Source organism: Spea bombifrons, chromosome 1 (genome assembly GCF_027358695.1).
Source record: "Spea bombifrons isolate aSpeBom1 chromosome 1, aSpeBom1.2.pri, whole genome shotgun sequence".
Taxonomy (NCBI): domain Eukaryota; kingdom Metazoa; phylum Chordata; class Amphibia; order Anura; family Pelobatidae; genus Spea; species Spea bombifrons.
The window spans coordinates 125,454,821-125,480,007 of NC_071087.1; the positions used below are offsets into that span (position 1 = coordinate 125,454,821).

General features: G+C 41.8%; 1 protein-coding gene across 1 annotated transcript; it reads right to left on the reverse strand.

The window, feature by feature from the left end:
- On the reverse strand, positions 1–23,706 carry LRRC43 (leucine rich repeat containing 43). Its single transcript, XM_053472575.1, has 12 exons — positions 23,565–23,706; positions 22,396–22,635; positions 20,724–20,834; positions 20,476–20,615; positions 19,049–19,287; positions 15,661–15,842; positions 13,908–13,989; positions 4,402–4,538; positions 2,261–2,365; positions 1,624–1,824; positions 308–389; positions 1–205 (listed from the first exon to the last, which is right to left on the reverse strand). The coding sequence occupies exons 1-12, from the start codon at positions 23,649–23,651 to the stop codon at positions 75–77; spliced, it is 1,737 nt and encodes a 578-aa protein (XP_053328550.1). The 5' UTR covers positions 23,652–23,706; the 3' UTR covers positions 1–74.
- Positions 23,707–25,187: the final 1,481 nt, after the last annotated feature.

Consider the following 25,187-nt stretch of genomic DNA (forward strand, 5'->3'; position numbering starts at 1 on the left):
TTGTTAGGTCAAGTCTTTATTGTTAAGGAGCGTACAGGGTGATGAAGGCTCACGCTCGCAGTTGTAATCTTCCCTCACTTCTTTTGAGGTTCTGATGGTGAGTTCCAGCGAATGAGCTGTACTTGGATCTCTGCAGTTATAGGCACTGGCTCAGGGGACAGTTGGTCTTCTGGGGGTTTCGTTTCAGGAGCCTGTTTCCGCTTGCCTTTTCATATGAAAATATAAGCAAACACAGCACATTAGAAGGCACATTTCACATTTTAGGTTTTGTCTCCTGCAGCAGCCATTGTCACTTTGCTGAGTTTACCTGAAGATGATCCAGATGCCTTATGGGTCTCTACACTTTCCCGCCCACCTGTCAGTTTCTGGTCTTTGCTTTTCTTTATATTCTGATTAAATAAAACACATTGTTGTCATTGCTTCACATCTATAAAAAACAGCAGCCAGACACCATATTTTATAACCAAAGAGTATTTCTAAAACTGAGAATTTTAGTTCTTGTTTTATTTACTAGCCCACAATACAAAGAAATAAAAATAGAAATGGATGAGCACAGGTTTAAGGTTAATATGATCACACAAGGACACAATGGGCCCAATATACTGTTTCATTTCTAGGAAAAAAATAATTAAACAATTAGGTTCAATTAAGCTAAACTAGCTGTAAAAATGTGTCTAAATCACCTTGATATGAACTGAAACTCATACAAGACAAATACAACTTTTATATATACATTTAAAACCCTGCAGATTTTCATATTCATCTAACAACTGTTTTGCATATGGCTGTGAGTAGTAAAATAATATGTTTAAGTATATGTGTAACAATTAGCAATGATAATAATACTGACACTAATAATAATCATTCATAATAATTAGATACCAGTACCAGGCAATATATTGATGTATATAGCATGTGCTAGATCTAAAACGTGCACCCCTTGTTTAAAAGCAGTACTTCATGATGTTATAATTACAATATTTCAAAAAGGACATCTGAAGTAATCAAAAGAGGCATTTAGGAAAAAAACATGAAATACCTTAATTTAATATCACAATCTATATTTGTGTACATGTCATATACATATAATTTATTTACATTTCATGTAGTAATTGCAGAAATAATAATCATAAATGCAATGAAAAGTCATCTTAATAGGTAATTGTCCTTGTAACCATATTGTGATACATTTGTAGCAAATTGTTAAATGAAAAGTGTGTGATGTGGTTACTTCAAAGTGATACTTTTGTAGCATTACTACCTGTCCCTATCCAGCCCCTGATACAGCGGTAGACTAGAAGGCATACATTTTTATGTACTCAACTTTTGCCATAATGTGAATGTTACTATGTATGTAAATTATAACCCTTATAAGCTTTGCATTACACCCACCAAACCCTCTTTTGCTGATATAACAGTCACCCCTAATAATAGGGTATAGGGCTTTAACTCTGCATATATACTCTACGGCCATACAATTGTGAAAAAGCTTGCATTCTTTGAATCACGGTACCCCAGGGTGCTATTGTCCACTTGCCAATCCACACCTTCCTCTGCTACAACGTTTATGCCTGTTATATTAAATAAATGATTGAAGTAAAAGACAGTAGAATAGACTGTTACCTTTTCACATGTGGCCAGTGGTTTTTCTATCTCCGTACATGCTATTCCAAAATTACAAACACTGATCACCAGCGTCTCTCCCAGCACAAGACCTTCTAAGGACGTGTTGACAGATCCAAGTGTCCTCACAATGGGAGGATCGTGCCGAAGCTCTTCTAAATGCTCTTTCTTCTTTTTATTCTTTAAACCATATTTGCTACCCTGTGGCATTGGACACATAGATTACATGTCATCTTGGAAAGCCAAGCATACTCATGAATTAAATATAGAAATACCAAACCAGACAATTTTTACTGCGCTATATTTATTGTGCACTTACACATAAGAAGTCAACAAATTCAACATAATTGCAAGCACTAAATACCAAAAGGACAGGGCTAATAGCAATGCATACATCAGTTTCATACAATAACTTTACTTTAGGTTCAAATACAAAATGGCAAGTCTAAAGGGCAGCAATAACTTACTTACTCACTGAAGTATGCACTCTGAACTTCTGAACAGACCAAGATATGTATACAAAGAGTTAAGTAGTCTGTGTGACATACAATTAGTATTTACCAAGGGGCCTGAAAAGAGATTACGCTGTAGTGTGACTTAGAGGTTATCAAATGTTATATGCCTGCTGTAAACTTACCTTGGAGCTGCTTCTACCCTTGTCCTTGCCGTCCCCCTTTTTCTCTGGCTTTGAAATGACTGCTCCATTCTGGGTTCGCTCTGGATCCAGTGGCCATGATAATGTCTGAAGGAAGGAAGATACTGTGCCGTATAATAATGTCTCAGTGCTGTTACTGGTGTTTGGGAAAACAATGCTTACTAAGGAAGAATCCCAGTAATTTCAACACAGTCCTGTGGTACACATTTTCAAGAGCTTCCTCCCTCTTTAAACACTAAGACAGTTAGGAACTAACACAGCTATCTCAACAAAATAATAATTCTATATTCTATACATATGGCCCAAGCAAAACTACCAACAGCCAAGATCTTGCATGCAAATGAATGACCTAAAATAAATGTAAACATGTCACTACTTATGCAGGAAAAGGTAAATATGTGTCAACTGCCTTAGTGCTCCCTCTGCGCCTATGAATCCTATACATTGCAGGTCAGTATGTCAGTATATATGGAGTGTAAGCGTTTTTCATACAGACTGCCTGGCAGTGTGTCACAAATTTCAGGTATTTGATGCCCAAGGCGGCAACTCTATTTTCTATTGGTTGCTATGGTAATCACGCCAGTTTTCAAACTTTTCACCACGATCACTTCATACAGAACCTCAAAGGGCTCCTGCAGCAAAAAATGGTTTTACTTTAAGAGTCAGAGTTTCTTATACTCAAAGAGCGGTGTCTCCATCTACTCCGAAGGCTTTAGCACATGTTGGTTTAGAGGATATATGAACAATGCATTCTCATTCCTCAATTTGTTAGTAAATGCTGAATCTTCAAATAACAAAGCCATAGTTTGACACTTAACTCGTTCATAAGTTTCTCATTGCCACACTCCTTCAGTCTAGCATTACCATTTTCCTTCCTAAAACCAATAAATACCTTTAACTCCTCTTTTCTCTTTAATTCCCCTATAATCCTAATGTCTTATTGCAAAATACTGCATATTCTGCATATACACTTTGTCCAGTTCTCATTTCCTAGAATTGTGGTTCCGCATGTTCACAACGTGACAGATAACCAGCTTGGTTAAACATTTGACTTCTGCTTTGGGTATGCTTTCCCATCTTGCCAATATATAGACCCTGAGTCACTGTGCTAAACTATGCCACCCCAGTTCCTTAGTTTCTTCCTCTGCAAGGAGGCAATTATCACAACCACAAACTATTTTGCTTTGTAGTCTTTGTACACTTTTCCCTTGCATATGATCTCTGATATTTATAACGCAATTGATGGATATTCTGTTTTGTTTTCTGAAGGTTACATTTTATTTATCAGGAGGCAGCAGATTGTGTTTCCCTATTACAATGGGGGGGAGGGGGCAGTGAAAATCAACAATATTAAATTTGACCAAAAACATGTTGGGAACTTCTGGTACAGAAGGAGAAGAAGGGTCTGCTCTTGTAAATGCCATTAGATTTTCAGGCTATCATTTCCATAACCTTTAGACCAGATGTGTCATGCTACCCCTAATGTACTCCTGAAACATTGTTTGTAGACAAAAAAATAACATAGAAAAGAAAAAATGTCGGTGCGCTAAGCTAGTCACAGGCTCAAATAATACAAATGTGTAATACGAGGCCTTCCAAACAGGTGTAAGCATGCTGCAAGAAACAGTGTATTGGCTGTACAATGTATACAAGAAACAAAAACTGTCTGCGCTTCTTACCCTAATAAAGTTGGCAACAAATATATAAACATAATATAAATGAGAGGTTTTGGTTATATGAATTGGCCAAAGCATAATTAAGCTCACCCGCCACGTCAAGGCACACTCTCAATAGGGTGAGAACCTACTCTCACCTCCTACATAGTGGGCACACAAAGCAGTTTATACTGCTACCAAAACCTTATTAATGTGTTGGGGGAGGTGCAATTAAACCTCCTCCCTATTAACCCCTGGACAGCAAGCTGCAACCAGACTGATAACATAACCAGCTCATACTTTTTGACCTTGTGACAAACCCCTTAGCTTTGGGCACTGACAGTCAGGTACAAAACAGTATACGTTAGTGTAAAGTGACAAGAGTACATGTTTATTCCCCTCTATCTGGTTTAACCATACCATACCATTGTACATATAACAGAATATATAAACCAATTACAACCGTACCTTTTCCTCTGTAACAGATACTTTCATTCCAGTGAGAAGGAAGGCTTTCAGTTCCAGCAAATCTCTCACAGCGTGGGTATTTTTATAATTACATTCAATGACTTCCAGCCAAGGCAGTGCTGGGGTCTTGTAGCAACCTGATGATAAAATAACACACTACCATGTAAATGGGTACAATATTCAGATGTTCACCTGAAACAATGGAAAACTATAGGACCAACAAGTACGGTATTTTGTTGCAGACTAACAGCTTGCAGATTGCCAGATACAAGTAGATTTCCCCTTCATGTTTCACAAAGACACAGAAATGTGTGATTGTATGCGAGAGGTTCAAAATGATCACTATTTGCTGTGAAGTAAAAAATAATATACACAGGCACAACATATTTTGCACAGTGCAAAGGCAGGCTAGGGCTGGGTTATGAAGAATTAGACGGCAGGGTTAGAGCCTTTAAATTCACTGGTAGTGCGCCTTTTCAGAGTTAACAAGCAAAGGTGTTGTGTGGAGGAGAATGACTTCCACAAAGGCCTTGTTAGAGCAGCTGTGTGCTGCAGCTGGACACCAAGGTGAAGACGGACTACAGCAGCAAATCCTGGAGGTGCTCAGCCAGGCTCTGGTCTAGAGGGTGAGTGGCATTGCAGGGCCTGTGCACAGGCATTCAGCACAGTCGTGTAGCACCAAGTAGGCCTCCTGACCGCATGTCATGAGGCCTGCAAGTGGGGCTGGTGCATGGAATCAGCCTATGTGGAGGATATCCCCCCATCAGTCTACTTACATGGACTACAGGCTCCATCTCACGGGATGGTGGTGCCTTCTCCAGAAGCCATCTTGGCTCCAGATCTGGAAGAGGATTTACTAGGCACTAAGGATGAGACTTTGTCAGATTCCATGGGGTCTCCTTTTGATGCCATGCAAGGGATTGAGGGCCTTGGACCTTTAGACATCTTCAGAAACAGTGGTGAGATCTTGTCAGTTTTTGGGCATTGAGATTAACACATCCTGAGTTACCCTTTCGCAGTCTATGTTGGCGAAGCTTAATTTTGCATGTAGAATTCTTCAGTTGCTGCCCTGGCGCCATGTGGCATCAGTACATCCGGATCACAGGGACAATTTCAGGGCGTGTGATGGATGTTTGAATGACTATAATAGGCGGTTGTGTGTAATTGTCCCAGTTGTGTCAACAAGTAAAAACAAGGCATAACTGATGGGAGACATAGTCTGTGCTGGCACTGAATTGGACCAGGAAGGTCAACAAAGTGGCAGCACTCTTTCTTTTCCAGAACTGGAGGTGGGGGTCCATCATGATGTATTGACATCATGTTTGCCAATAAAGACTGTGACCACTTCTTGCCAAACGGTCACATATTATGTCGTTATTTGGGACAAGAAGGTTTGGAGACACGTGAAGGGAATGGCACATGCAATCATCAGGTTAGTTTGAAGATATTCCACTTATCTTCTGTGTATCTTCCTGCAAACAATGTATCCCAGTCAATTAACTCTAGGGATGCCGTCCGCCTGTTGAAGTTCACTTTCCAAAAATTCAGTGTTTTGGTGGAGCCTTTACTAGTTTGCATTTCCAAATTATTTTGCAGCCTCAGCATTTTATGGACACTGTTCCCTAGATGTTTACTTACTTGAATATTCAACAAAAGCTCTATAATGTGAGTTATCACCAGGAGCAGACAAGTGTCTCCACTAATTGTGAGCACTCATTTAACAGGTTCAAAAAATTAGCTGGGTAATTAAAATGTCCCCTGGTTAAAATGTGAACCAGATGGGCAGCTTTTTTAGTTTATGTTAAAACCTGATCTTATACTAATATTTGGGGGCTTGATGTATATTCCTACAATTAATGCACTGCACCTATTCCCATAAGTGCGCATTAGCACCAGCCACCATATACTATTTCTTTAATACCAGACCTTAACTCAGGTTTCATATAAAGACATAGCACCCCCTTTCCTATTTACTCTATCCTTCCTAAAAAGTATGTAATATTTAAATGTACTGCTCAGTCACGGGAATCCTCTAGTCATGGGTTTTTGTGATGCCACTTAGGCCATGCTGCTGCAAGCAACTCTAGTTCCTCCATTTTGTTTGGCGAGTTTCTTGCATTTTTTAGCAGGCTTGTCAAATTATCATCAGTCTGTTACATTGCTTTATGTTAAGCAACTTTTAACGTACTGTTAAGCTATTTCCTTAACCATTCCCAAAATAAGCCCTTTAATTTTACATTCAGCCCACATATCCTAGTTTAAAATATCCTCCAACCATTTTCTCCCCCAGTACTGTAGATTATAATATACTGTTGTATGAAAAGAAAGTACACTCTTTTCAATTCTATGGTTTTACATATCAGGACATAATAACAATTAGACTTGGGCACCAGGGGGCTCTTCGTGTTCGTCTTCGTGCTCTTCTTCGGGAAAATAAAATCTTCGTATTCCGCGAATATTCGCCTGTTCCTGTCTTCTCTTCGGGCGAATATTCGTGGACATTCTTCGTGTTCGTTTTTTCTTCGTTTTTTTTCTGGTTAAGGGGTTAATACGGGGTTAACGCGTACCGCAGCAGCTCTGGCGCCAGGAGTTTAAATGTCCGTATGAGCAACTCTATTGGTCGTCAGCAGGGGGCTCGTCTGCCAATGGTTGATGGCAGACGAGCCCCCTGCTGGCGACCAATAGGGTCGCTCGTACAGACTGTTAAACTCCTGGTGCCGTAACTTGTCCGGCAGATACCATTGGTCTCCCTGTTCTATCATTTATTAACTGATAGAACAGGGTGACCAGTGGGATCTGCCGGGTAAGTTGCTGCATCAGGGTTTTAAAAGTCTGTATGAGCGACTCTGTTGGTCGCTCGTACAGACTTTTAGGCTCCTGGTGCCGTAACTTGTCCAGCACATCCCACTGGTCTCCCTGTTCTATCAGTTAAATGTCCGCACAAGCGACCAATAAAGTCGCTTGTACGGACATTTAACTGATAGAACAGGGAGACCAGTGGGATCTGCCGGACAAGTTGCTTCATTAGGGGTTAACTTTTTAAAGTTTTACAGACCTTTAGGCTTCTGGTGCACTTGTTGCACCTTAAGGGGTTATGGGGCCGTGCTAGTGAGCCTATTGGTCGCTTGCACGGCCCTTTAACCTATGGATTTCCGCTCTCTAACTAACACAGCATCCGTTATCTAACACAGCATCGAAGGGGTTAACGGGAGCGGAAATCCATAGGTTCGCTGTCAGGGGTTACAAAGGCCGTGCGAGTGAGCCTATTGGTCACCTGCAGGGTCTTCCTCTGGCATCAACCAATTGGTTGATGCCAGAGGAGGTCCCTGTAGGCGACCAATAGGCTCATTCGGCACATGCCGCGAAGATAAGGTAAGTTAGATGGGGAAGGGACCGGGGAGATTAGTAGGCGAACACGAAGACGATCACGAAAATCTTCGTGGTGTGTGTCTTCATCTTCGCCTACGTTTTACCGCCGCTGTCTTCTCTTCGGCACGTCTTCGGAACAAACACGAAAACGCACTCTTCGTGTTCGTTTTCATGTTCGCCCGAAGACGAATGCACAAGTCTAATAACAATCATCTGTTCCTTCGCAGGTCTAAATATTAGGTAAATACAACCTCAGATGAACAACACATAACATATTACACTCTGTCATGATTTATTCAACCAAAAAATGGAGAAACCATGTGTGAAAAACTAAGTTCACCTTATGATTGCAACACCTTGATTCTTTTCTTTTTCAGCTATTCTGTTGTAGATTTGCTGGTGTGCTTGGGATCATTGTATTGGTGCATGACCCAATACCAAAGTCTTGTGGTTTGTTCAGATGCAACTTTGCAAACCTAAGCTGTGCTGCCATGTTCTTTCTCCTGGCAACCCTTCCAAGCAAAGCATACATGTTCAGTCTTTTTTCTAATTGTACGGTCATGAACTTTAACATTTAACATGTCAATTGAAGCCTGTAGAGTCTGAGATCTAAATCTTGGGTTTTTTGCAATTTCTCTGAGCATTGGATGGTCAGACATTGGGGTGAATTTGCTGGGACGTCCACTCATGGGAAGATTGGCACCTGTCTTGAATGTTTTCCATTTTTGAATAATGTTTCTCACTGTACAATGATGCACTTTAAATTGTTCCTTCTTGGGAATCACAAATTGCGGATTATCTGCAACGCACGATCCGTGTGCGCATTTCTGCTGATGATGCGGCCGGGCTAGACGCCCCTATTACCCTCCCGGAGTTACTCTTCGCCATCCGGTCGTCCCCGACCGGGAAATGCCCCGGCCCTGATGGGTTTCCCCTTAAGTATTATTCGCGGTTCCGCGACCAACTGGGCCCACGGTTTGTTGAGGCCTTTAACTCTCTGCTACGGGGTGGTCACATCCACGCCCACACCCTATCCGCCTCTGTCACTCTTATCCCCAAAGCCGGTAAGGACCCCGAGAACTGTGGCAGCTACCGGCCGATCTCCCTCCTTAACTCGGACCTCAAGCTTTTTGCCAAAATTCTCGCCACCCGACTCAACCCTTTCATGCCGAAACTTGTGCACCCTGACCAGACGGGGTTCGTTCCGGGTCGCGAGGCTAGGGACAGCACCATCCGCGCTGTGAACCTCCTTCATTTGGCCAAGCGTTCCAACCTCCCCACTATCCTCCTTTCTACGGATGCCGAGAAGGCCTTTGATAGGGTCGACTGGACCTTCATGTTAGCTACTCTCCGGCGCATGGGCTTTGGCCCCGGCCTGCTGACTTGGATCCAGTCACTCTATGCATCTCCTACGGCTCGCCTCTGTATCAACGGATCTCTCTCGGACCCTTTTCCTATATCTAACGGCACGAGGCAGGGGTGCCCCCTGTCGCCCCTGCTGTTTGTGCTCTCCTTGGAACCCCTGCTCCAGGCCGTTCGGTTAAACCCGGACATTCGGGGTCTGACGGCAGGGGGGTCAAGCCACAAGGTCTTGGGCTATGCCGATGACCTTCTGTTCACCATCACCCGGCCTCGTCTATCCTTGCCGGTCGTCCTGAAGGAGCTTTCTGATTACGGGAAACTTTCTAATTTTAAAATAAACATGTCCAAGTCGGAGATTCTCAATGTCAACCTATCCCCAGCGGACAGGGACTCCCTGGCTGCTTCCTTTTCTTTTCAGTGGTGCCCTTCCCAGCTGAAATACCTGGGTGTTTGGCTGTCAGATGATTTCTCTCGCCTCTTTAGCCTTAACTTCCCCCCCCTCTTGCAATCGATTCGATCTGACCTGCTCAGGTGGTCGAGACTTAGGGTGTCCTGGTTGGGTAGGGTTAACACCATCAAAATGAATGTTATGCCTCGCCTCCTCTACCTGTTTCAAACCTTGCCAATCTCCATCCCACCCTCTTTCTTCTCCTCTGTCCGTTCCGCCTTTATCAGTTTCTTGTGGGGCCCTCGATCGCGACGCATCGGTTTCGCTACGCTGATCCTCCCCAAGTCTAGGGGTGGCCTCGCCCTGCCCTGCCCGCGGACGTATTATCGCGCCTGTCATTTGCTGCGTATTGTGGAGTGGACCCGCTCCCCGGCCCACAAACAGTGGGTGGGAGTGGAGAGCGCGCTGCTGGGCCTCCCGATCTCCTCCCTCCCCTGGCTAGCTGTGGATACGGCGCGCCGTCTTGCCTCCCCTCATCCCTTCATGTGTGCTACGCTACGGGTCTGGCATTCCTTGCTCCGCATTACGCGGCTTTCTTCAGTCCCTTCCCCACTCACTCCGCTCAGGGATAATCCCGACTTTCCGCCTGGGCTGGGACTCAATCTTTTCCCTGCAGCGACCCCGGAGGGTGTCCCGAGATTACGATCTTTCGTGACCCCTGCGGGGCTTAAGCCCTTGGAACACCTTGTCGGCCAGGGGACGACCTCTCTGTTGGCTAGGCTTCATTACCTGCAACTGCAAAGCTTTTATCGCTCCTTGGCTCGGAAGCATAACGTGTTGCGTGACCTCTCCCCTTTTGAGTCCCTGTGTGTGATGGATGCCCCTCTATCCCACGGTATCTCCAAGCTTTACAGCCTCCTCCTGTCCGCCCTGACCCCCTCACCCCCTGCATTCATGGGGAGGTGGGAGACGGCGCTACAGGTCGTCCTTACTGAGGAACAATGGAGCAAGATGTGCATCTTTGCACATCGCTGCTCTCTCAGCGCTAAAGACCAGGAGATGTCTTATAAACTGCTAGCTCTTTGGTACCGCCCGCCTTCGGTGTTGTCTCGCTACCGGCCTGGGTCGACGGACGAGTGCTGGAGGTGTGGGGAGTCCCCGTGCTCTCTCCTCCATCTCTGGTGGAACTGCCCCCGTATCGCTCCCTTCTGGTCCGCCGTGCACGACTGCGCACAGTCCCTCACTGACAAGGTCCTCCCCTTCACCCCGGAGTTTTACCTCCTACAACATATGACGTTCTCCTTCTCCTGGTACAAAAAGACAGTTGTTAGGCACCTGATCACGGCCGCTAAGGCCCTCATACCTCTACACTGGGGTGATCCCTCCCCTCCCTCTTTTAGGGAATGGTTCCTCCGGGTGGACAATAAGCGCTCCTTGGAGGAACTGGCCCTGTCGGCTTCCAATGCGGTTGAGAGATACCAACGCACTTGGTTCCACTGGCTGGCCTATGCCTCTGGTCCCCGCGCCCGTTCCTTGCTGTCCCAGGTGTCTGCGGACTAATCTATAGCCCTTCTGTCTTCGCCCTCTGCCCGACGATATTGTAGCGCTCTGGTCCACATCCCCAGTCCTCTCCCCTCCTCTTGCCCCCCCCTTGTTCCCTTTTTTTTTTTTTTTTTTTTTTTTTTTTTTCTCCCTCTTCCCCCGCGCCTGACTTCCATCGCGTGCCGCTCTTGACTCTACCCGCTCGACCCCCCGTTCTCTTCTCTGCTGTTACGTGGGCAGTATGCCCGTGCAGGGTTTTCCCTTGACAGGCTGCTTCATCCCTGGCGCCTCTACGCCGGTAGTTGCGCTCATCTAGCGCTTAAGGCCACCGAGGCCATTCAGAGCTGAAGTTAGCAACCTTTGAGGCTCCGCACTCCCTCTCTTAGGCGTGCTGCTTAAAGACATGTGTCGGTCAAGGGTCTCCTGCTGTTATCTTGTCGCTATGCGGGCCACTGTCGGGGGGTGGGCTGTTGGAGTGATATTGTTCTGATGTGTACCAACTGGGATGTCACGGTTTGTTCGCTCCCCTCCCCTTTCTTTTCTGTATCCCACATATTTGAAAAAATTTCAATAAACATTGATTTACCCTAAATTGTTCCTTCTTAAATTAATGGGCAGCAACAATTGATGTTTTTCCTCCTTGGCATTGTGTTAACACACACTTGAATGCTCCAGACCAGCAAACCGCAAACACTTCAGTGGTCACACTTGCTGATGATCATGTAATTAAGGGCATTTGATTAGCAGCACCTGTCCGCTACTTAATATCTTAATTCCCATGGAAGCAGTACGAGTTTACTTAGTTTTTCACACATAGCTTCTCCATTTTGGCCTTATTTTTGTTGAATAAATAATGACACAGTGTAATGCCATGTGCTGTTGTCCATCTGAGATTGTATTAACATAATTTTCACACATGCTTAGTAACAGATGATTTTTATTATTTCCTGATGAGTAAAATCATAGAATTTCTTTTTCACATAACTGTAAATCTGACTGTGGACACATAAATCAAATAGTTGGCCACATTTACAAGATGTGATTGAACACTTGGCGCATTCATTAATTCATTTACAAGCCTGTTTCATCAGTCGTACCACACTACCCTCTAATGTGCTAACCATTGTTTGCAGCCACAAAACAACTCAGTTATTCTCTGGTTTTTCTCATTCTTTTACACAAAATCAATCAGGAGTGGTGCTTCTACGGTGTTCTGAAAAGGTATTTAACCTCTTCCTTATTTCTTTTATTTTTGCTTATTTGTGATATTTAAATGTTTCAGAACATTTAACTAATTTTAATACAAGACAAAGATAATGAAAGTAAACAAAAATGAACATATGAAGCTGAAACTAATGGTCATTTCATTTATTGAAGGTAAAGAGTTAATCAAAACCTATATCACCCATCTGAAAAGTAATTGCCCCCTTAAACCTTGGAGGCAACAACTGCAATCAACTCCAGTTTACAATGAGTCTTATACATGGCTATAGCAAAATTGCTTTAATTCTGCCACACAGGAGGGTTTTCGAGCAGGAATTGCCTTTTTTTAAGGTCATGCCCCAGCATCTCAATTGGATTCAAATCAGGACTAGGCCATTCCAAGACCATCATTTAATTTATTTTAGGCCATTTAGAGGGTGGACTCGCTTGTGTGCTTCAGATCATTTTCCTGCTGCATAACCCAACTGCGACTAAGCTTTAGGTCATGAACTGATGGCCGGACATTCTCCTTCAGTATTTTCTGGTAAACAGCAGAATTCATGGTTCCATCAATTATTGCAAGTCACCCAGGTCCTGAAATAGCACTGTTTATATGATGAACTTATTGTGGAATGTTGTGTTAGCTTTACGCTAGATGGAACAGGACCCACATCTTCCAAAAAGTTACTTTTGACTCATCAGTCCACAGAATATTATAAGATGTTTTTTTGTGGGCTAGGTGTACTTTTTGTTTTGTCAACAGTGGTTTTCACCTTGCAACCCCACCATTTTTGCACACCATCTATTATTGTGGAATTGTAAACACTGACCCTAGCTGAGGCAAGTGAGGCCTGCTGTTCTTTACATAATAGTCTGGTTCTTTTGTGACTCCTGTCACTCCTGGGAAGGTTCATCACTGTTCTTTAGTTCTCTGAAGTCCCAGACCCTTAGACATGGCTTTGTAACCCTTTCCTGGCTGATAGATGTGAATGACTTTTTTTCTACTCTTTTCTAGAACTTCTTTAGATCACGGCATTTGTGGACATTGAGACCTTTTAGCGTACTTCACTTTGCAAAACAGGTTCTACTTCATTGATGTTTAGATTCAACAGGGCTGGCAGTAATCATGCCTAGTTGTTTTTTAGTAAAATTTTACCCAATTCTCAATTAAATTTGGTTAAATGGTTGAATTAGTAACTAAGGAGCAATTACTTTTACATGTAATCATCATTTAAGGGCTGCATTTTGTGTTTACTCAGGTTATGCTTGTCTAATATTAAGATTACTGAAACATTAAAGTGTGAAAAATATGCAACAAAAATAGAAGAAACTGGGAAAGTACATTTTCACAGTACTGTATATACATTTTAATATACATTATTATAAATGTATTATATAGCATTGTAGATTAAGCAACATCCCATCAGCAGGTCACAAGCTCACCACCACATCCCCTTTCAAATGTTGTCCACTTCAAATGTAGAGAGGTATGGGCTATGATATCAAGGTACCAATGATAAAAATGGTTTTAATGACAGGAGAACCATTTATAATAATTCTACAGAGTTAGCTCTCGAAATGAAATATAAGAATAGTAGATGGCATATTTTATTTACTTTGGTGGCAATATCACATCTCTTACCGGTATGAAAGTGAGAGGTTAAGGCAACAGGTTGTTCTGTTTCATTCTTCGTAGGAGTCTGCTGATGCTGACCGGACACTGTCTGGGGAAACGGTAATACATGATATTCAGATATTCCTCAGATGATGATGATGACATTTTGTTAATTCTCTTCATTTAGCATACATTAAGGAACAGCACCTTTCTAGTAACAATGGCCAAGAATGCTTTACATTGGTAAGTGTCACCTTAATGACCTGCTCTAGGCATGACAGTACTAATTTGCAAAATGACATAGGATATGAAACCAAAACCATACTATTTGATGCAGAACACAGTATAAACCCTAGGACAGATGTTTTAAGATGGTCAACCTCACTCCCATCCTTTTCCTAAAACTACCAGCAGAACAGCGCTACAGAATCAGATGGCTATTTGAAACAATAAATAATAATAATAATAATAATAACAGAAGCAGATGGGAAACAAGTGAGGTGTTGGCATGTATTTTAATGTGGTCTTCTAAGTTAAAAAAAGTGGACTATTTGGCTCTGAATGCCTAACATTTGTACCTGCTTTGAAGCGTAACCACATTTTCTGGGAATGCTGCCAAAAATGCTAATCATAGCTTGTTGAAGCCAGGGCTCGACAAATCCCAGGCGCCAGGTTGCCATGGCGACTGATAATTTTGTCCTGGCGCCTAGGTGTTTGTGAGCCAAACCTATAATTGGGTTTAGGATCCAGATCCCCCGCGGCGTTGCAGGGGACTTGGATCCTCCTTTCCGGCAGCAGCGGGCGTCTGTGCGATGCAGACAACCCCGCTGCTGCCGGCGACTCCGCCCACCCTCCTCACTGAACGGGGCTGTCACCGCCCACGAAGGTCACTGAGTCGCGCTGGCCAGCTGACTCAATTCTATTCTTCTTAAAACGCCACCCCTGTCGATTTGAAATAGAAGTGAGTCAGCCGGCGCCGCTCAATAACTTTCGCAGGCGGCACCAGCGCTGCTCAATGAGCTTTGTGGGCGGTGCCAGCCCCATTCAGTGAGGAGGATGGGTGGAGCCGCCGGTAGCAGCAGCGGGAATCCAACAGAATGCAGGTCGGGGTCAGGTAAGTGGAAGTAACTGGGGAAATGCTTGGCAGTGGGAGGCTGGGACAAAGATGGCTATGGGAGACTGGGGGCAAAGGCAAACTCTGTCCCCAATTTCCTATAGGCATCTTTGTCACTAAATAGCTTCCCATAGTCCCACTTTTAATGACAAAGATGCCTATGGGAAACTGGGGCAAAGGCAAATTCTGTCCCCAGTTTCCCATAGGCATCTTTGTCACTTAACATGGGACTATGGGAAGCTATTTAGTGACAAAGATGCCTATGGGAAACTGGGCACAGAGTTAATTAATGGGATTAAGTGCTGGGGCAAAGTGTAAGTGCAGGGTAAAGTGCAGGCTAGGGTAAAGTGTAAGACTGTGAGTGCTGGGCAAAGTGTGACTGTAGGACAAAAAAAATTCCTGGCTCGTAACTCTTTTAGCTGGCTCCTAGATTTAAAAAAATTTGTCAAGCCCTGGTTTAAGCCGTCTAACCCCAGAAATGTCATCAAGTCTAGTTGTTTAGTATTTAGAAATTAAGTTGCAGCTATTTCTGGTCCGATCTGATTCTGGGATATACGGTTTTAAGTGCACAATAAACCTTCTACAAACCCTATAAGAAAAGTATGGGAACAATTTTCTTACAGTATGTCATCATATGGCTCTGGTCAGCATCAAAAATACATGTACCTCAGGTGCCGGAGTATACTCTGTCCTTTTCTGGTCCTCAATAAATTCATACGTTAAATAGTAACTGTATGTAATCAGCGGGAATTCTCCACCTGTTTGTTGCTCTGATGCATTTAGTGGGTTAGGAATGCCTTGTAATTTGCCAATGCTTACAAGAATCTGTGCTGAACTTCCAAGATCATCTGCATGCAAGAAAATTTACTATATGTATAGGCAAAAACAGTTATAAAAATACAAAATCTACTGGAAACAAAATAGACTGCTACAATGCATATAGAGATTTACAAAATTAAAGTTATATTTTTTAAGCATTTCTAGAATAGATCTAATTTATAAAATGTATATTTTAGTTATAGTATTTTTTACTATAACAAACATGAACAAAAACATTAAAGTAAAACACATGCCACAGAAAGATGAAGGAGTGTTTAGCGTGTGACGGGAACTACCCTGGGCTGGAAACACTGGGATCCAGGCTTATGGTTGCGATGTGTTTGTGTCACAGTAACTCCATGAGACTGAGGACATACGGGGTAGGTTTGGGGGGCGCATGGCAGATTCATGGGGAAGCTTCTTCCTCAGCTTCCCAGTCCCCTCTTATGGCTAAATCACCCTGTGCGTATTGGGGGCATAGGGTGACCAGGAATCCCATTCTGGCCTGCCCAATCCAGACTTTTACAGACTAACCCAATATGAAGGCTCCATGCGCCTTAACTAGAAACTCAGTGTTATTGCAGCGCAGATGGATAGGAACTTTGCCCCTTTATGTTAGTTAATTCTCCCCGCTCTGTCCTTATGCCTATTTCCTGCTCCCTGCAACTCTTCCTCCACCTGCTGGCGACGTTTGGAATTGCGATACACAGAAACTTACACCTGGACAGCAGGACTTCCCTGAAAATCTCAGGCAGATCGCCAATCCACTGTGGTCCGTTAAAACTTTGAGTAGTTGCCGCTCCCTCATAAAGCCTCAGATCAGTATGCTAATTTGGGAGGCAATTGTGAGAGGCATCCAGAGATATACAGGGTTTGGCGTCGCCCCATTAGGGGACTCTGTTTTCTGTACACCGGAACATTTCACAGGAGGGTGCCGGAAGAAAGGGCAACCCTACACTGTGTCTCGGCAAGTGACAGGGTGAATGAAAGCCATAATTACTTGGCTGCCTAATTGGCAGGGGAGCTGCTCATCTCGAGTGCGGGTCTCCGTTGTACAAAGGGTAAAATCAATGCAATCACAGTAACACTAGGGGACTAGAAAGACAGTCAAGCCTATACATATCATGATCATTTAGCGTATATTTAACCATAGCTGAGGGCTGATTTATTTCCTGGGTCCAAATGTGACCTTTGAAACAGTTTGATATTTCAGAGATTCTATGGAAAAACTATTGTTTCCTGTAGAATAGTTCACTAACGTCTGCCTCTTGCTGACCAATCATATTTTACTTACTGTATTTGCTCGATTATAAGACGAGGTTTTTTCCAGAGCAAATGCTCTGAAAAATACCCCTCGTCTTATAATCAGGGTCGTCTTATAATCAGACCTCAAATAGGTCTGATTATGAGACTGAGATCCAGATCCCCCGCAGCGATGCAGAGGACCTGGATCCTCCTGTGTTAACCCCCCCCCCAACTTACCGGTGCTTCTGAGTCCCCGGTGCTTAGTCCGGGCTGCGTGTAGAGCTCTACGCGATTGTATCGTGTAGAGCTCTACGCGATTGTATCCACGATTCGCGTGGAGCTCTACATGCTGCCCGGACTAAGCACCTGGGGCTCAGATGCAGGGGACTCCTGTGTTATGCCCCCCCCTCCGACTCTGAAGCACCGGTAAGTTTGGAGGAGGGAGGGGGAGTGTTAAATGGGGTGTGTAAGGCATTTCTGGAGGCAGAGTGCTCTGTGAAATGCCTTTTAACCCCTTTAATGCCACTCTGCCTCCTGAAATGCCTTAAACCTCCCTATATGCCACTCTTCCCCATAATATGCCTTTTAACCCTCTAAGTGCCAGAGTGGCATATAGGGTTAAAAGGCATATCATGGGGCACAGTGGCATATAGGGTTAAAAGGCATATCATGGGGCACTGTGGCATTTAGAGGGTTAAAAGGCATATCATGGGGCACAGTGGCATATAGGGGGTATAAGGCACTTCTGGGGCAGATGTGCATAACTGGGGGGCAGGTTGGAAAATAGAAGGAAATAAAACCAAAATATTTTTCTCAAGCATAGCTTTTATTAAAAAAAAGTGTTTAAATGAATTAACATTTACTGGTAAAACTTTTTTCCTATAGGGTCGTCTTATATTCAGGCTTTTTCTTTTTTTCCTAAATTAATATTAAGATTTGGGGGGTCGTCTTATAATCAGGGTCGTCTTATAATCGAGCAAATACGGTATATAACGCTTACTGATCATTAAGCATTAGGCTTACATTCACAGATTAGATTTTTAATCCATTATCACAGGATATGGCAAGCACTAGTTTCCTATCCTTAGTAATACCCAAGCTGTTCTTTTCTAGTAAATTGTGCTCTTCCCTTATAATTATTATGCTTATTTTTTCCATATAAAAAAAAACCTTGCCATGAGTACAAAGTACGCAATGTGGCACCCAGTGTTTGTCAAGTCCTGATGTAGAATGAAATGTTCCAGATGTTGGGTTATTACCTCTGTTTCTGTGCAGACCCTTTCCGGTTGGTAAGTGATGGGGCAGAATTAGGCAGACTGTCAAGTTCTTGGATACTATATTAACTAGCCATTTTAATGGATTGGTTCAATGGCGTTACCAACATGCCCCGTTCAAAACAATATAATTGTTACATTTTAATAAAAATAAGATGAATAAAAATAAGAAATCTCTATGTGCATATTTGTAGTTGCGTATTGTTCATTGAGTGTTGCCTGGGCACATTCCCATTATTTATGTAAAAGCAGATATAAATTAAGGTGGAAGAAAATGCATAAAGTTTTTCTTTTTATCTCTGGCACACAAGTGATTAAAGAAAAAAATAATTAGCTATAAATAGAATAACATTAATATTTTAGAGCAGGGGTGTCCAACTTGCAGCCCTTCAGCTGCTGCAGGACTACATCTCCCATAATGCTCTTTCAGCTAATGGGCTTGCTGAGCAGTATGGGAGATGTAGTCCTGCAGCAGCTGGAGGGCCGCAGGTTGGACACCCCTGTTTTAGAGCTTCCAAGGAGAAATCCAATTGCCTCTTGGAGTCAAGAAGGATTTTTTTCCCCTGATGGCAGAATTCAAATTAGCTTAATTAGGGTTTTTTTTGCCTTCTTTTGGATGAAGAATAGGAAGGTTAGGTAGAAGGGTTGAACTTGATGGACTTTTTTCAACCTTATGAACTATATGTAACTATTTATGCTAGCACACACACACATACCTTTCCTCCTAGATAGTCCTCTGAACTGATGTCTCTCATCTGGTAGTATGGGAATGTCATCCAACACGCACATCGCAGGAAGACTGTCTATTGCGTAACCACGGTAGTAAGGAATAAAAGTCAGGGGGTTTCCCTGCAGAACAAGAATCCGGAGCTTTGGCAAGGTTGACAGCTTGGGAACCAGGTCAAAGATATCTGTGAGGTCATTGAAACTCAGGTCAAGAGAAACTAAGCTTGGCCTAAAAAACAGACCCAGAAACAACATATTTTAAAATTAAAATCCCTTTGCTTTTGTGTGTCAAAGAATATTTGTCCCTTTTATAAAGAAGCATCTCTTAACAAACCATAAAACAATATTCCCCCTATTTTACTTTCACTATATATATAAGATTGTTCACATTCTCCATCCTAAAATTGGGGAACCTACAGTGCCCTCCGCTAATATTGGCACCATTGGTAAATATAAGCAAAGAATACAGTAAAAATGTGTCTTTACTTTCCTCAAAAAATACTCTGCTCACATGGATATCAAACAATTGCAAACACAACACAGGTTTCTCCCCCCCAAAATAAAAATAATAATAATTGTTAAATATATCACCAGACATCCCAACCTGAAAAAAGTAATTTCAGGGAGGTGGCTTCATCGGCCACTGCATAGCCTGCCTACCGAGAAAACTGATAGGTTAGTTAGCACAAAGGGAGACCAATCAGGGTGCGCCACATAGGATGACCAGGGCACAGGAACACCTGAGCGCAGTCTATTTTGGGGATGTCTGTTTGTGGGCATCAGGGGGCCGCTATCAAAATGTGGTAGACTCCCAGAACTTCCGGGAGAGTTGGGATTTCTGTGTCACTAGTAGTCATGTCTCGTAGAGTTAAGCACATCACTAGTAATCATATTGCGCATGAGTTACCAATGGTTATACAAAATTAGGACACTGGTCTACACAGCCAACCAACAAGACATAAGAAGAAAAAAAGCAAAACAGTGACATGGTTAAGAGAGAAGAGAAAACATGAAGCTGAAATGACACACTTTTCGATTACTTCAGCAGTGAATTATCCTATTGATTAGTGTTTTGGTTTCTAGAAAACCTGCCATTATAAAAAATAAGCTGCTGAAATCTTTTGCAAGTAAGGTTTCATGGTGGAAATCCCCGACACAGAACATAACTATGGCTGTTTGGTCTCAGCCACAGCAAAATATCACATGATTCATTCATTTATAATGTATGATGAACACTCCAAATAATATTTTAGTGATGATGTCACTTTTTTTTCAATCTGCATTTTGCCACATCAATCACCAAACCGATAGCCAGAAAGTTTTTCATATTGCACCAGGACTACTATTCAAAGTATAGAAATGTGCAAAACACAATGCTTTTGTAAACAATTACTAATGATAATAATGTTAAACCTACCAGATATCTGAAGTTAAGTATATGTTTTCAGAAGAGAGTTTTATCCGGTTGTAAGCAAGACCTAGATGCTGTAATGTGGCAGGTGGGTTTCTACTTAGATCCTTTAAGCTTGAGATTTGATTTGAGCAGAGCTCCAGTACCTGAGATTTAACAGTAAATAAGGATGTCAATGTGACAGTAACAGTGTCAGAGTAATCGATATCGTAATTCTACTGTAAAACAAAAAAAAACTAAAACATCTCAATCACCTTTAATGTCCTAGGAAGGTTAGATGACTGAATTGTTGTTATTTTATTTGCACTGAGCACAAGTTCCTCTAAATTATGGAATCTGAGCAGATGTTCATCTACTTCGCTCACCTATAGCAAGGAAAACACATAAATAATATATGAAATGAAATACACAGAACAAATTAAAAACATAATCACATAATCAGCTATAAATTGTTAACAATGCAAAAAAGGACATTTTCTGACTTATTTGGAAAATCTTTTACTCATCTATAAAAAGCTAATTAAAAAACCTGCGAAATAGATTCTATCATTTTCCTGAATTTAGAAATACCCAATGTTTTTATGTTTTGGGTTTTTTTTTTGCTTTTTTTTTGCAAGTTATAGGGCAAAGGATACAAGGAGCATTTTGCTATTTAAAATATACTGGCCCCTTGTCCTATTCGGGACATTTTTGAAGCCGATTCAACTTACACTATTAAACCCTGTATGTTTGAAAACTAGACACTCAAGGTATTTTAAATGTTAGTATTTCAACACTTACCATGCCCCTATTGTATTACCAGCCTTTATCAAACTTTATCTTTGTTTTTTTTTCACACACATTGTACTTAAAGTATGAATTTACAAGTCCTGGTATATGTCACTGACAAACAGCACCCCAATTTGTGTTTAGCAACATCTCCTGAGTACAATGAGACCCCCAAAACCACCAAACACATGAAAAATTAAATAAAAATATACCTGACACGTTCTGCAGCTCCCAAACAACACTCCTCACAAATGCTCATATAGTCAATGTACCAGAAGTCGTGCGCAAGAACATGTGGAAAAATAATAATACAAAACAATAGTGTAATAAGCTCTGATTTACTTTTATCAGAGCTTTTTACACTATTGTTTTTTATTATTATTTTTCCACATGTTCTTGCACCCCACTTCTGGTACATTTACAGTGATACCCCCATGCATGGGTTTGTCAGGTTGTTTGGCAGCTAAAAGGCCACATTTGTGAAGTGTGCATTGTTCACTTTGGCATTCTGACATCTGGCCATCCTGCCACTCATATGTTATTTGGGACATCTTTGAAGCCGGCCAATTCAATCTACCTCATCAAATCATATATTTTTGAAAACTAGAGAACCCAGGCTTTTCCGAATGCTAGCATTTTAACTCTTTTCATGCACTTTGTCAATGTTTGTGGTAGTACTTTATGTGTGTTTTTCACATTCAAGTATGAATTTACAGCTTAGGAGGCATTTAACTTCTTTTAAAGCAGGCGGACTGCGCCATATTTAATATAGTGCACGTTGACCGTCCGGGGTGTGATCAGACGGGGCCCCTGCTGCAGTTTTTGGTGTTGCTGAATGCCTCGACATCAAGGCATTACAGCAACACCGTTTGGGAGAAGAAAGCAATCTGCGTTCTCTTTCTCAACTGGATGTATTTCCATGATGTGCCTGGAAGGTCAGTTGTCATCAATGGGTTAATACAAAGGCTGGCCCTGATGGTCACGTAACACAATGATATGTGACCTCAATGTGCAATGTTAGTAAATAGAAGTGCTTATTTTGCATGTTTTAGGTGCCATTTAATCCAGCTAAAGGGCTGCTCTGAGTATCTTGATCAAAGGCATGATGTTAAAACAACTAAAATGAAGCCAGAGAAGTGCAGTAATATGCCCACTCACCTGTTTGTCCACCAGCCTCACAGATTTGAAGTATGAAAAGATGAATTGATCAGTGATATTTTCGGGACGTTTTATTGCTAGTTGTCTCAAGCTCTGGGTCTCTGGACTACAGCCTTCCAACCCCCACGGAGACCCGTTACAGGTCAAGAGATCAGTTAGGCTATCCAGATTCTCGTTTTCTGGATTATCATTTTCAGAGTGGAGAAAGACACTCTTTCCATAGTTCAAAAGGGAGTTGTTCTGGAGAAGATATTAGTCACATAATGACTTGAGATGACCTACTAAGTTATAACATTTATAAACATTATTCATATCTTTATATATTATGTGTAATATCTTTATCACACATCAATGTTATTAATGTTATTAATTAAACGTCTAAAAGCCCAGACTGAAAAGCCCATACAGAAGTTCTCGATGTGGAATGTAAGGTATTCCAGTAAAATAAATGGCTACTCAGTATTTTCATTGCACTACAAATCACATTATTGTGTCACAACACACAAACTAATATTATTAATGCTTTCGCACCAATGCGCTCTACACTGCGCTGGTACTCAAAGAGGGAACTGGGATCACACAGTAGATAGTGGCTTGAGTAATAGGTACCTTACACTATATTAATTAAAAATGAATTATTAATTTAAAAGATAACTGTCATCACAATGGATTTAAACAGCTAAAAATAGTTAATTTCTGTCTTTGATAAAATAACCAGTTACAATAAAACTACCAGTCCTTGTGGTCTCTAATATCGTATTGTGTGTCTGCGATCTTGTGTGCTCTGACAACAAGCGACAATGAGGTCTCAGCAACATTGTTAGTTGAGATTTTTTTTTTTAACTTCTATATCACTTATAAAATTAGAACAGGTAACTAAATACAATTATTTTTAGTACCATTACCAAGATAATTCCAAACAGCACAAAAGCACATGATGTTCTTCATCAAATAGAGAAATTAAAACTCCTCTCTGTAAATTGTATTAACAACAGGATTTATAATGTTTAGTGTGCTGAAATATTGTTACTAATAAGAAAACTATTTGGAGTGGAAAGGAAATGAGAACATTATTTCTAAACTCTGATGACAGAGGATGTGGATGGATGTTAAATTAGTTACACGATCCCTCCCAATGAACTCGGTCTATTATAAGTGTGTTTAATTACCCAGCTCCCGGTGCCACACGGGAACGATTTCAAGCACAGAGATTTAAATTGCTGTTTCAACGCGGCAGAAACCGAGATCTCCGCCATAATGATCTGCCACCGATGCCACCTCAGCCTTGTACACAGTACTTCCAGCACTGTGAACCACGTGTTTGTTGCCAGGATACCGCGTCCTGTTGCTGGGCAACTGAAAGGACACGCCTTACCCCTGCGTCCTATTGTGTTTGTCAGCATTCCGATCTGCTACATCCTGACGTTTTATTGTAAATATAAATCCATAAATTCAAGTGAATTGCTCACTTAGATCACTGGTTCTTGGCTCAGTCCTCTTGTTCTACCGAAAGCTTTGTGATGTAGTGGTGTTTACGCTTACCGAACTGAATGATTGATTTTTCAAGGGGTGTATATATATATATATATATATATATCTATCTTACAGGCAAATACTCGGGTGTTTCATATGAGAGGAGAGAGAGAAGAATATAAAGATATATATAACTTTGTCACAGCAATGCACACCAGTAATTGGGAAATTGATGGAAAGCATGCTAAAGAAAAAGATTAAGTACCTCGATATAAATGGTTTATAAGATCAGAAGCAGCATGAGTTTTACTACAGGGAGATCGAACTATATTTATTTATTTTTGTAAGTGTAACTAAAATAAAGACCACGGAGGAGCAGTAGATATCACATATCTTGATTTCAGTAAGCCCTTTAACACTGTCCCTCTATAAGGCTCATCATTACATTGCAGTGTTTGGATATGAAAATAGTTAAATGGATAAGACAATGGTTGAGTGATGAGACAGAATTTTGTTAATGGTGTATATTCAAAGGAAGCTCTTGTAACTAGTGAGGCATCTCAGGGATCTGTATTGGACCCATACATTTTAATGTTTTATTCGCTATATTACAAAAGCTCTTAATGGTAAGATACGTATTTTTGCAGATGATACAAAAGTCTGCAACATGATATACATTCCCTGTGGAACAAGTGAAATGGTAATAAAATAATGCACCTGCGATGTAAAAATCCATAGGGACTGTTCTGTCAGTAATTGTTTCTGACGACTTTTATGGCACTGCCTGCTTACATTTTGCACTGGTAAAAGCAAGGCTCTATTGCTAGAGGCATTTGTAGCCAAAAGAGAGAATTAATCTTGACCATTAACTTCCCTTATTGAAATCTCAAATTATGCCAGCCAAGGGACTGGGAGAGAAAAATGGGGCAGGATTACTTTTCAGCTACCAATTAACATTAAAATAAAGGGCAATCACTTAAAAAGAAGGTCTTACAAGATGGCACCAAACTTCTTGCCGAGTAGGCTGTGCCCTCATCCATTTAAAGTTGACAGAAAACTACTTACAAAAATAGCTCATCCCCATACTGTCTAAAAATGTATTACACTCTTTGTGGAACTTCAAAGTCTACCAAGAGCATTTGGTGTGGGATAAATTACAGTACCACTTCTAGGCTGGTGTGTTCATTTACCTTTAACCATCCTGGATATCATCCCATTGCCTGAAGTTCAACATTTCTAAGACTGAGATTCTGGTCATTCCCCTATCACCCCTCTCCCCAGTGCCTGGAATCTCAAACACCCTTGATAATTCCTCAATC